General features: G+C 34.7%; 2 protein-coding genes across 2 annotated transcripts; one reads left to right on the forward strand and one right to left on the reverse strand.

The window, feature by feature from the left end:
• Positions 1-7,095: 7,095 nt before the first annotated feature.
• On the forward strand, positions 7,096-8,340 carry LOC111896636 (uncharacterized). Its single transcript, XM_023892610.3, has 2 exons — positions 7,096-7,766; positions 7,900-8,340. Exons 1-2 carry the CDS (start codon positions 7,382-7,384, stop codon positions 8,127-8,129), a joined length of 615 nt encoding a protein of 204 aa, XP_023748378.1. The 5' UTR covers positions 7,096-7,381; the 3' UTR covers positions 8,130-8,340.
• A 901-nt stretch (positions 8,341-9,241) lies between these two features.
• LOC111896616 (uncharacterized) lies at positions 9,242-10,588 on the reverse strand. Its single transcript, XM_023892593.1, has 4 exons — positions 10,305-10,588; positions 9,943-10,217; positions 9,559-9,720; positions 9,242-9,420 (listed from the first exon to the last, which is right to left on the reverse strand). Exons 1-4 carry the CDS (start codon positions 10,586-10,588, stop codon positions 9,242-9,244), a joined length of 900 nt encoding a protein of 299 aa, XP_023748361.1.
• Between the last annotated feature and the right edge of the window lie 3,114 nt (positions 10,589-13,702).

Here is a 13,702-nt window from a genome sequence, read left to right on the forward strand (position 1 = left end):
CTAGCACACGAGTTGAGGTTTACAACCTATCGTGTTGACACTATTTTGTTTCTGTGTCATTCCAAATTGAGTCAATTATGCATGTGAGTTCTATGAGTTCTCATTTGAACGCATAAAAGGCAGGCACCTTGATCAATGAAAAGTACATTGATAGGAAAAGGTGAGCTGCTCAACTACTTGGAAGACATGGTGGGCAACTATGCTACCATAAGGCAAGAAATCTAGATTAAGAAAGTTCGGTCCATATGAGTTTGAATTTGTCGTAAACCTTGGTTTTGACAAATTCACATGGATAGGAACACATACACCATTAAAATCTAAGTGTCATAAGATTTTTTTCCTTCATGAAAATGACTGTGAGAAAATGCTTTCACTAAGAAAGATTTTAAGAAGATAGCAATTGTAAAATTGCATTCTCAAATTTGATTATGGTTACGGTATCCCTCTCCATGACTCGAATTGTGAGATTTGGCAACTGGTCTTAATTGTTTAAGACACATATGAGCTATCTTGGATAAAGGTGTATGAGATTAAGAAGCCTTGATAAAGGATTATCAAAGCATTAAGTATTAGAAACATGAACTTAAGAAATTCAATAGGTATTGTTTTTCTGGAAGTTAAGCTGATTTCTAAATACATGTCAAAGCTAGTGGGAGCATAAGTGTTATGTTTATAATAATCATCATGATAGTGGGAACATAAATGTTATGATTGTATGATTATTAAGGCCAGTATTGCAAGTTAGCAATATTAATTATAGAAAACAAGAGTTATACTTTGCAAAGTAGTAAGGATGTAAAGTTGTTTTGCTATAATTAAGGGAGAGAATATTGTACTTCATTTCAAAATCAAAAGCTTAGATTAAGAAATTTTAATAAATTTAGTCAAAGGATACATAGTGCGTTCACAAATTTCGATTATGATTACGACATTCCTCTTCATAGTTCGAATTTTGAGAACGTAGCACATAAAATATTATGGCAGAAGATTGACAAAGTATCAAATCTTTATGTAAGACGTTATGCATCGGGTCCCATACGCTTCGGGTATAGGATCGATTGCAAATGCTATAATATTTGACCATTCTAAAATTTTCCAAATGTCTAGCGCATTTAGAGGGAAAAAGGACAAGAATCGGTATTGACTAAGATAATTAAACCACTATCAAAGGACAATCCAAAGTTCACCGAGGATTGGTCGCTTGTGAGTAGTTGGAAGTATAGTATTGAATGGACCATATCGACATTATTATGAATAGATAAGATTCTATTAAGAATGAGTTGTAATATGGAAAATATGGAAACGTGTCCATATTGGGAATTGAATATTGAAAATCTATGTCTAGATTAGAAACTTTTATGCAAAAGGATGTTCAAAGGAATATACTTTGAGTGAGAGACATCATATCTAAGGAATTGTATTGTAACAATCTCCGATAGAGGACTTTGTAATATCGTTGGCAATAGTCTTTGTGACTTTTTGTGCTATGACATTACGAAAAGAATCATTGCATAAAATGTTAGAATCTAACATATTCTATAAGTGGCAAGAATTTGATATTCTTTCACTTATGAAAACGGATTGAGAGTTGTGAAATGAGTATGATTGGAAATGTGTTCATTTGATCTATTTCACAAAGTAAGAACCAAAGGTAAACAATGTATGCATGCTAAGAGCATGGGACAAGTGTAATAATTCAATTAAGAAGTTGATTACACAAAACAACAAATAATGAGTAATTGATATGGTGATAAATAAAAGGTGTTTTATTTATGCTCAAAGGTTTGAGGCCATATGGGATTAGTATTATTCTTGTGTTTCACTTTGCATGTTTTGACTTCCTGAATAATTTAATTAGTTTAGAACAGTCAAATTATTCGAACAGGCCACAGTCGTTCATATGTTGGAAGTAGGTATGAATAAAGACTGTCATGAATTGGTGTGTGGATTGTCTAAAGAGTATTAGACATAAGCAAATGTTTGCTGCAACGTTCATGAGTGCTTATGAATATCATTTGAGCATTGGATTAAACCCACGCTCACTTGGATCACTCCATGAATTGTATCACGAGTGATTGGTGAGACGATAACATCTTATATTCTTGAAACCGAGATGTGTGAGTTGTATCTTGCAAATCGGTTGCACATTGATAATATGTAAACGCACTAGTAACTTGGTGTTATAAAACATATTGTTGTGTGTCATTTGGTGAGTAAGTGCAAGCGAGCATTGAATCAAAGTTTATCCGTTCCTTTTATCCAAAGTAGGATAAAAGTGATATCTTTGGGCCCCTCGATGATTTAGTGATGACAAACGTAAATGCTCGGCCGGGCTAGGGCTAATTTGATTTGTTCAATTAGTCAGTCGTCATAAATCGGAAGTCGAGAAATAGTACAGAAAGAATGATTTGAAATCATGTCTTATACGGTATCTAGAATGGAGGAATATATGATCCCTTATCTAAAGGACACGCGTATCTGATAAGATCAGAGTTGACAGCGGCTTTGGAAAGCTACGACTGCAGATCAGGATCTGAAGTCATACGCATAATTGTGATTAGACTTATCCAAGTGGGATACTGTTGGATTAGTGTCTAAGTCCATAACTATTTTGGTATGTACTTGACCCGATGGTGCATGGTCCTTTTGGGTTGCCTTCATCAAAACAAATTGATAGGATGAATTATGGAGAGAAAGGATTAAATATGATTTATTAATATATTATGGGAATAATATATTAAAGGAGAAATCATATTGTTTAATTAATATTAGTCAAGAATTAATAAGAAATAAGTTTGTGACTAAAAGAGATTAATTAAACTTAAGGGACTGGAATTGTAATTATAAGATAATTGCAATTTGGGCTATGGATTGCCTTATATTAAGGAGTGGACAAATTTTATGGGGAAACCCATTGGAAATCGTCCAAGGCCTTTAAGGAAAGGAGTCCATGGGTTGCTTAGGGCTTAAGCATCCGAATTAGGGTTTCCTTGTTAGATAACCCTAATAGCCTCACTATTTAAGGAGCCCTTATGCCCCAAAAACGTGGACAAGTAATCTTCTAGGGTTTCCATACGTTTTTGAGAGCCTCCTCCTCTTCTCTTCTTCATCCTCTTGCTCTTGGTGTTTGTGAACCATTAGAGGAGTGACATTTGTGACTCTAAGCTTTCTAAAGTCATTACAAGGAGGATTTGAGATTGTTATTGCTACATAACAATCAAGGTATGATCTAAACCCTAATTATATGTTATATTGATTATCATATGCTAGATCTAGGGTTTATAGTCTTGGATAAATTGCATGTACAATAGAGAAACCTAGATCCAAGCATTAGGGTTTGTATGAGCACATAGGATGTTCTTATGGCTAAAACCCATCACCAGTCCTGTCTTCGACTCGTCGAGTTTTATGAACAACTCGTTGAGTTCATCTTCAATAGTTAGGAGATTGCCTTGGACTCGTCGAGTCTGTTCTAGCACTCGTCGAGTCCTATAAACTCCAGGTCTCCCAACACGTCTAAACAGCTATAGGACTCCCTTTTCTAGCAACTGACCATCGCAGAAGGGTTTAAGATGGTTGAAAGCGCACCGACTCGCCGAGTCCCAAGAACGACTCTCCGAGTCCCAAGAAGGACTCGCTAAGTCTAACCTTGACCATTTCTATACAGTCGATCTAAATGGGATTTAACACACCAAAACCATAGATCTGGCCTCCTAATGTCCATTTTATACGTAAAGTTCCAAACTTGATACACATGCATGGGGATTTTAGCTCAAAAGTCCATAGAAGGTGCTCTACAATGTGCATGGGGCTCTCATGGCCATGGAGTTGGCACCTTTATGCCATGAGACCCCTCCAATTACTCAGATCTGGAAGTAGAACCCCATGAATCACCTTACAAATCTGAAAATGGCTTAAGAAGCCCTAATTGCACCATGAATCTAAGCCCTAAAGATGAACAACCAAAAAGGAAGACCAAAACAAGGGGCATTTACCTTGCTTAAGCTGAAGATGAAGTAAGATCCCTGAATCTATAAGCCCAACTCAAATTTCCCAGCTTCTTCCTTCCTTCCAAGCTTCACAAACCAACCAAGAGCACCAAAATGGCCTTAACACACACATAAACGGCTAGGGTTTCGATATCCAGCTCTAAGGGAGTGTTAGGGACAAGGGAGGCTGAGTTAAGGTGTTTATATAGGTGCAAACCCTCAGATTTAGGGTTTTACTCATACAACGCCTAGTCGCCGAGTCCGTCTCCCGACTCGTCGAGTAGATCACTTAAAATGTCTGCGGAGCTCGACTCTACTCAACGAGTGGGTCCTCCGACTCGTTAAGTCCCAGAGAAAAACATAAAAATGCTTGAATTAAATGCGTACCAGGAATCGGGTGCTACATTAAAAAAGATTGTTAGCATTCAACTTTTAATACTTAATCTAGGGCATGTTTAGCAACGATCTTTTAATAGATTTTATCTTTTAACTTTTAACAAACAACTCGATTTAAATAAAAAAATTTGTTTGGAAATACGAACTTTTAGTATTTCCATTTAGTTTAAACAAAAATTTCTAATCTAAAAGTTACTACGACTTTTAAGGAAAAGCAACTAAGTTTTTTTAATCAAAATTTTGAACTATTTGATTTATTTATTAAGTTTCACATTTAGCTTTTAGATGCGTGTCTTTTTATATAATTTTATATATTTCAAAAGTTTTTAGTTATTTTTGTCAAACAATTATATAAAAATAAAAATTACAACTGCCGACTACCATTTACCAACTAATTTTATTTAAAATAAAATAATAAATAATATCTAACTTTACAATGATATTGATTGCTGATATTTTAAACCCATTTGTATTTTATATCAACTTGATGTGTCATTTTATAGTTTTGTTTAGAGGAAAAATACCTATTTTATTTTGAAAATGTGACATTATAAATCGATGATAAATCAATTTAAATACGTAGCTTAGGAATATGTGTAGTTAAATATGATGAAAAAAGTGGAAACTACAAAATAATTTGTATTATAAGGAAATAACATTTCATCAAAAACTTAGAAGATCAAATTTAATAGAAGGGTTAATGTCATAAAAATTCTTAGTTTTTCAGGGTTTTGTCAGTTTTATCCAAAGTTGAATTTTATGTCTGTTTTTACCCTCGCATTTTCAAAAAAAATGTTTGATTTTACCTTTTTACCGGTGATAACAGGTTTTCTAGGTTACCATTATATTAACTTCGCAAAAAACTCTTAAATTTATAGTTTTTTATGTTTTTACCGTTAATTATATATAATTTTTTTACACTTTTACATTAAGTATTTTTTTTTCATAATATACATATTCATGCAATAAAATCGTGTTTATATATGAAAAAAATGTTTAATTAAATGTTGTATTTATAGTTTTTTAATATTATATATAAAAATGTTTATGATTGAACAAGTTTTGTTATTGATATGTATATTTTTAAATACATAAAAATATGTATTTGTAGTTCTAAAAACATATTAATTTGTTTTTTATTACATTATATATATATATATATATATATATATATATATATATATATATATATATATATATATATATATATATATAGACACACACATAAAGATATAACATTTAAAAAAAAATGTAAATACAATATTTAATTAAAAAAAATTTCGTATATAAATATGATTTTTTCTGCATGAATACGTATAATATGAAGAAAAAAAATACTTAGAGTAAAAGTATAAAAAAATTATAAACTCAAGGGTAAAAACGTAAAAAAGTTGTAAACTTAAGGGTTTTTTTTGTGAAGATAATATAATGGTAACTTGAAAAACCTGTTATCACCGGTAAAAGGGTAAGACCGAACATTTCTAGGAAAATGTGAGGGTAAAAACGGACATAAAATTCAACTTTGGGCAAAACCGACAAAACTCTAAAAACTTGAGGATTTTTATGACATTAACCTTAATAGAAATATCTACAAAAATAATATTTTTCCATAACTTACTTCGAAGTTGGTGGCGGTTGATGGTTGGGCAGCGACAGTAAAGAGGGACAAGGCAACGACGATGGAGGTAAACTATGACAATGGGGTGAACATCTACGGTGACGGTGGTGGGAAGGACTTTGAAGACCACAATGGCAGCGGTGTGATGTCAATAGTTGATAGACAAAAAAGATAATTGAAGAAGGTATTATTCGTTATTAAAGTAAGACGGGAGAAAATAAAATCACATCTATGATAAAATAAAGATTGATTTATACCCACTAAAAACCTCCACACTACTATGCGGGTGCAAAATAGTTTAATGTATCGAAAAATTATAACATGCAAATTTTATGATCGATAATTTGTTTTCTTGTTAATTACCGGTTGTTTTTTATTTTTTCATTCTACACACAATAAGGTCAAAGAAATAAAATAAAAATGTGGATGACTCACTCAGGAGGTTGAAAGTTATTAAATATTAGGGTAAAAAGGAAATATATATATATATATATATATATATATATATATATATATATATATATATATATATATATATATATATATATATATATATATATATATATATATATAATTGATTTTAGAAACTAAAAATGTCAAAGTGGTCAACAAGACAAAAGTCTAAAACATAAAAACTTTATTATTCCTAAAAAATTGAGAATTAGTTATATATATATATATATATATATATATATATATATATATATATATATATATATATATATATATATATATATATATATATATATATATATATGTATAATGCTTGTAAAAATAGATTAGAAATTATTTTTATGTATAATATTGCAAAATTAAAAATATAAATTGATTCCTAAACGTTACTATGAGTTTCTATTTTAACGTTTTAATAGAATATAATTCCCTTACAGATACATCCTCTAGCACAAAGAAGCCAAGTTACCCAACCAATGATGATATCTTTCCACACAAAACTGGCTATTGCCGGTCACATTCACCAATAACTCTGACTCAATAACTTGTAATATCAGGTTTCCGGTTGGTTAACGACTCAATAATTTATCTCCCTTCGGTGCTCATCCACATCCGCAGACACTATATATACCACCACATCCTTCAGGTCTTGGATGTCGGCTTCCCTCGTTAAAGCCTATAGTTTTCTCTCATATTAGCCAGTGATTCCTTCATTATTTACTCTTATGCCATTCTAGGTTATGGTTGCTGTTGTTAACTGCAAACCGCAGAGCCTCAGCTCCTCCCCTGCCATCGGCTTCCCCCGATTCCGCTACTTCCGCTACCGCCGCCTCCGGTGACGAATATCTATCTATTCCTACCTTAATCGGATTTCATTCCTAAGTGTATATAGCTTAATAGACTTGTAGATACAAAAAATTATAAGATGTCAACGAAGAAGAGCAGCCCGAAGGAACAGGGGAAGAACAAGAAGGGGAGATTATCTGAGAAATCGGTGTCGTTTCACGGCCGTGTTCCTGAAGATATGGTTGGGAAGTTGATTAGGCCAAGGACAGTGCCAAATTTGATCACCGGTAGAGGTGCGATTACGACGGAGGCGATTACGCCTCCGAAGCTGACGAAGTTGTTGCTTAACGTCACGGTTCAGAGAAGTTTAGGTCCCGTGCAGGTGTTGATATCTCCGGAATCGACCGTCGGTGACCTTATCGCTGCCGCTCTCCGCCAGTACTCCAAGGAAGGCCGGCGAGTGATATTTCCGTCTCTAGATCCTTCCGGATTTGATCTTCATTACTCGCAATTTAGTCTAGAAAGTAAGTGAAATCCCTTTTCTCTCTCGTTAGATTCACACACTAACAACAAACATTAAGCTAAAATTTGCTGTTTGCATGATGACGTTAATCGACCAAATAAGTAGCTAATCTGCTACATAATCGTAATCGACAGGTTTATCTAGAGACGAGAAGTTAAACGAGTTAGGTTCACGGAATTTCTTCCTTTGTCCTAAGCAACCGGCTACCACTGCCGGAAGTAGCGGTGGTCATGGTGAAGTCGGAGTCAGTTACGTTGGGATGACTACTACATCACCGCCATCATCGTCCACCTGCTCGACGGAAGCAGAGAAAGTGACGAAAGGCGGAGCAGTCTGGCTCAGGTTCATGGAATTCATGCTGTAAGATTTGATCATATTGATTGATTTTTACTACAGTATTTGTAGTTTCAAATTAATTGGTATTCAAATTTCTGGTTCCAATTCAGTTTCCGAATTTCATCAAAATAAAGATTGATTTTAAGATTGATTGATGATTGGGTTTGAAATTGATGTACATGGATTAGCTATTTAGCTTGTATGAGTATACAATCTCAATAATATAATGTTAAAAGTCATACTCGCAATATTTAAGTTATAATTTGGAATATATTTATTTGATAATTGAACAAATGGATGGAATCTTTTGTTGGACCTCGGATTGGTCCGATTTAGACCCGATCTTGTCGGGTGTTTTAATGATGTTTGTTTTACTGTCACATGATTCCAACGAGGGTCAACACCGTTGTGAATCGTTTTGGTTGTTGAAGGCTTTTCTACCATTTCATTCAAAGAGCATTGGGTCCAGGTCAATGTTATAACACCACTTCACATGTCAGCTCAACTATAACACCACCTTAACACCATGTAGGAAATGATGTTCCTTGTTATGACATGTTATGAGAGTAGAGAGAGAGAGAGAGAGAGAGAGGCAAAGAAAAATGATGCTATTGGCCAATTCTCCCGTTGCAAAATGTCATGACACCAACGAGATGTACCATAACACATGGGGGGGGGGGGGGGGGGTGTTCCCCGTCACAACGGTCGTTGAGGGTGCCACATCACCGGTTGGTTCTCATTTTTGGCCCATACCGCATCCTCTTATACTATTAGGTGTGGGCAACATATTATTACATGTTACCACACTCAAAAGGTGTCATGTCAGCATCCTATTCATACATAGGTGTTATAACACCCAAGGTGAAAATAAACAACATCTAATAACATGTGATAATATCAATTATTTTGTATTTTATTTTTATTTTTTTTTGATGTTTTTTTTTCTATATTTCGAATTTGTTTTTTTATTTATTTATATTTGAAAAGTAAAAATAAAATTTTAATAAAATTTAAATTAAAAACAACATTAAAAAAATTACAACAAAACACAAAAACATTTAAAAACCTAAATAGCAAAAAATAAAATAAAATAAAATAAAATAAAAAAAGATGATAAAACCTATATTTTTTGGCCTAAAACTATTCATCTTCGTTTTCGTGACCAACAAAGATGTAATCCATCAAGTCTTCACGGAGTTGCTTGTATTTTCGCTGATCTTGAATATCAACCACTATATGTAAATATTCTGATGTCCCTAGTTTAAATTGCACATGTCTTGGCTCCGTAGGCAAATACATTGCAATATTGCGTCCTTTATCTTCGACAACCATGTATGCATTATGATACATGCATACATGATATATCGTAGAGTATCTAACTCATAAGGTCTCGTTGCATGTTCAACTATGTGCCATTTTGATTTCAAAACCCCAAAAGTACGTTCAAACGTCCTTACGTGCTCCTTCTTGTCGTCTCTTGAAATATTTGTCCCTTGGATCTATTGGGTGTCGAAACGCCTTTACAAACATGGAATATTGTGGATATATTTCGTCTGTAAGGTAATACCCAAACTTATATTTGTTTTCATTCACTGTGAATGGAGCATCCAGGGCTTTTCCTGACAAAAGATCGTCAAATATTGGTGATTGATCGAGAACGTTGACGTCGTTGTTAGAACCCGCAACCCCGAAAAAAGCATGTCAAATCCATAAATCTTGTGAAGCAACAGTCTCTAAGACCAACGAAGACGCTCCATGATGACCGCTCGAATACTGGCATTTCCACGCCACAGGGCAATTTCTCCATTTCCAGTGTGTGCAGTCAATGCTCCCAAGCATACCCAGAAAACAATGTCTTTCTTCATGCGCTGCATATAGTTGTTGCATATCATGCAACGAAGGTTTGCGCAAGTATTGGTCACCAAAGGTTTCAACAACACTTCTTGCCAATAAATACAAACTTTCTCGTGCGTTCCTCTCAGACATTCTCATATAATCGTCAATAGAATCGGGCGACTCCCCCATTGCCATAAGTTTTATTGCAGCAACACATTTTTGCAACCCTGTGAAGCCTCGTTTGCCTTTAGCATTATATCTCATTTGGAAAAATTCATACCTAAATAAATATTAAACATGTAAAAATTGTATTTATTTTATCTAAAAGTGACATTTTGTAATTTATAAAAATTGAAACAAACGATACCTTGCTTCCGTAGCGTTGGCTATCCTTTCAAAGACATTTTTTCGCAAACGGAATCTTCTTTTGAAATCGTTTGGCTGGTAGACACAATTTTCGGAAAAGTAATCATTAACTAGTCGTCTATGCCCTTCCTCACGATCTCTATTTAACACTACACGTCGCGTGAGTAGTGGAGCTGGATCTAGCTGTAGTAGGTTGTCTGTATAATACCGGTACATCATACTCACGTACAAACCGTCTTCGTCGTTATCATCGTTGTACGGATGAGTCGGATCAAGACGATTCATATTTTGGTTTTGAAATATTGAAAGAATTATGTAGTTGAGAGAAATTTATGTTTTTGTATTTAAAAATGATATAAGTTGTATGTATTTATAGTGTAATTTTTTTTTTAATAAGTTACTGTTTGAAAAAATGGTCGAAATTGTGACCGTTTGCATCAATTAACCGCGTTATGGCCCGTTGTCGTGATAACATATAGTAACGTAACACCTAATAAGGACTAGGCGGGGGGTGTTCCACCCGTTATGGCGCCGTTATTAGCGTGCCAAGTCGGATAACGTGGGTTGCGTGTTGCCCACAACCGACTCTCTTAAGATATATATAGTACATCAAAAAGTCACATAACTCAACTCAATCATATCCACATATAACTTAAAAAGATAAGTACAATCTTTTATGACATAAGTTCAAATGATTGAAAATGCCCAATTTGTGAATGAGGTTGTGAAATTGATTTTTTCCATGTTATTTTGTCAAAATATATGACCGTTGCGTTAAGGTATGTGCATAGGAGATAATAATTAACCCGTTGACGATGGAGTCATGAAAAAAGTGACATTCCAACCTCATATGCTATGTATCTTTACGAAACACTGAGTTTATAACCTCATACAATATGAATGGAAATTAAACATTTTAAATACAAGTACACGAGGTTTAAGATACAAATACAAATAGGACCGAATACACGGTTGATATAATCTATATGCTAACAACCCCCATGGTTGATATAATCTATATACTAACAACGCCCCACACTTTGATCGTCATTCAAACTGGGTCTGAAATCGAGGAAGAGAGACAATGGAAACCCTTTAGTGAAGATATCAACATGTTGGGGATGTAGATGGAATATTGTGACATCCCCAATTTAACGGCCAGAAAAGACCGATTTGTTTATGCTTTGTTTTTAAAATCAGAGTAATCGTTTAAAGAAAATTGGTGCTGAATTTGTTCCCAAAACAAAATATGATAAGAATTTATCAAAAAGTTTCTCAAAGAGAATGTATTTTCATTATATAACAAAATCTCGGGATGTCATGTTTCGATACAGGCACATAAGTATAAACAGAACTTATATTTATTTACACTAATGATTTACATCTCCTTTAATCTCTCAGTGAAATATGTCTTCGTATTGATACCTGTGATACAAAGAAAACTGAGTAGGTCAGGCTTGGGAGCCTGGTGAGCATATAGGGTTCTCAACCCACAATAATACATTTATTATATTCAATCATCAAACAATCAACTCAAATACCCATCCCTATATCTCCTTTATTTTCTCAAGGGTTTACCCTAAGAACCCATAATCCTTCATTCATTCATTCATAAAGATTTACCTAAGGAATTGGCACGAAATCCATTGCTGCCAAAGTTTATCTATCAGATACTAAATCCATAGCTATTAGGCGCTAAGTCCATAGTCACCAAGGTTTACTCAATAGGCACGAAGTCACATCGTCACCAAGGTTCATCAAATAGGCACGAAGTCACATCGTCACCAAGGTTTTACTCAATAGGCACGAAGTCGCGTCGTCACCAAGGTTTTTTACTCAATAGGCACGAAGTCGCATTGTCACCAAGGCTTGCTCAATAGGCACGAAGTCGCATCGTCGCCAACTATTCCATCTACCCATGTTCTACCCAACATTTTTGTAGATATAAATACAAACACAGTTTAAATCATTTAACACCCGTATAAAAACATCAATTCCAAGCCCATCTCAAATAGACAAATAATATATAACACATAGCACGTATTTTATAGTTAATATTTTATATTTATGTGTTAGAAGAAAGTAACTATACACTCACTTGATCAGAAGATGATCGGACAGCACTACGGCTTGAAGAAGTAGTATTCTTCGGTGAAACCAGGAGATCTTCACAAAAAACCGGGCTTCTCGCGGGCAGAGCTTCGACTTGGAAATTTCACTTCTCGGGATCTTCGGGGTTCGGGACTTGCTTCGGGTCTCGGGAATGATACCAGGGCTTCAGGATATTTCTTGCACGCAAAACGATGCAAAACGAGAGAGAAAGGAAAGAATAGAGCACCAAAACTCGGCAGCCCTCAACGTCTATTTATAGGGTGCTGAATATGGGATTATGTTGGGCGTAAATCTAGGTACGTTGGGAGTACTCAGTACGTTGGGCGTACTAAGCCTTACGTTGGGCATACGCGACGTCATTGCATGCGTATGTAGTCGAGTGACGTCATTGCATGCGTAGCTGAGGCGGTTCCGGGTACGCTGGGCGTACTCCAAAATTACGTTGGGCGTACTCGATTAAGCAGACTTCAGACTTGCGTAACTTTCGCATACAAGCTCTGTTTTTGACGTTCTTTATATCCACGCGTAGGTGAGACTAAGATCTACAACTTTCATTTAGACTCCGTTGGCTAGTTTTAACTTTATTTTAATTATTATATTTTTAACAGGCCGGGACAGGAAATGTCCGTTAAAAATTCATAACTTCTTCCTCCGACGTCCGTTTTCGTATGTCTTTTTACCGTTGGACTACTATCAACGAGATCTTTGATTCTCGTTTAGATTGTTTCTGCTAGAAATCACTTGATCTCGAATTCGAGTTTCGGGCTGTATACTGCGAAGTCGAAATTTAGAAAAATCATAACTTCTTCATACGAAGTCAGATGTGGACGTTCTTTTAATGCACACTCTCAGTTTAACGAACTCTACGACTTTCATTTAGATCACTAAAGCTAAAAATCGCTCTAACGTAAATTCACATTTTACGTCACTCAGCGTCGTGTTGGTTCTGTCGCGAAACTTCGACATGTCATAACTTCTTCGTTATAACTTGGATTTCGGCGTTCTTTATATGTACGAAATCCTTGTAACATATACTACAACTTAGTTAAGATTATTCATTCTATATAATCTTCTATCAAAAGTCATTTTTGACGCTTATCGTCTCTAAATTGACTAGCCCTAATCTTCTATCAAAAGTCATTTTTGACGCTTATCGTCTCTAAATTGACTAGCCCTAATCTACGGGCGTTACAAATATGAAGAACATGAATGTGTTCTAAGTGACTACATCTTTCACAAAATGTATATCAATATCCACATTTTTGGTCTCTTGATGTTGAACCGGAT

This window comes from Lactuca sativa, chromosome 6 (assembly GCF_002870075.4).
Source record: "Lactuca sativa cultivar Salinas chromosome 6, Lsat_Salinas_v11, whole genome shotgun sequence".
NCBI classification, from domain to species: domain Eukaryota; kingdom Viridiplantae; phylum Streptophyta; class Magnoliopsida; order Asterales; family Asteraceae; genus Lactuca; species Lactuca sativa.

Excerpts from the sequence above, each read along its gene's own strand:
- LOC111896636 (XM_023892610.3), top strand. The coding sequence starts at position 7,382 with ATGTCAACGAAGAAGAGCAGCCCGAAGGAACAGGGGAAGAACAAGAAG. Across the intron at positions 7,767-7,899 it reads CTCGCAATTTAGTCTAGAAA|GTTTATCTAGAGACGAGAAG; the intron begins GTAAGTGAAATC and ends CGTAATCGACAG.
- LOC111896616 (XM_023892593.1), bottom strand. The coding sequence starts at position 10,588 with ATGAATCGTCTTGATCCGACTCATCCGTACAACGATGATAACGACGAA. Across the intron at positions 10,218-10,304 it reads GCCAACGCTACGGAAGCAAG|GTATGAATTTTTCCAAATGA; the intron begins GTATCGTTTGTT and ends ATATTTATTTAG. Across the intron at positions 9,421-9,558 it reads GAGACGACAAGAAGGAGCAC|ATAAAGGACGCAATATTGCA; the intron begins GTAAGGACGTTT and ends TGGTTGTCGAAG.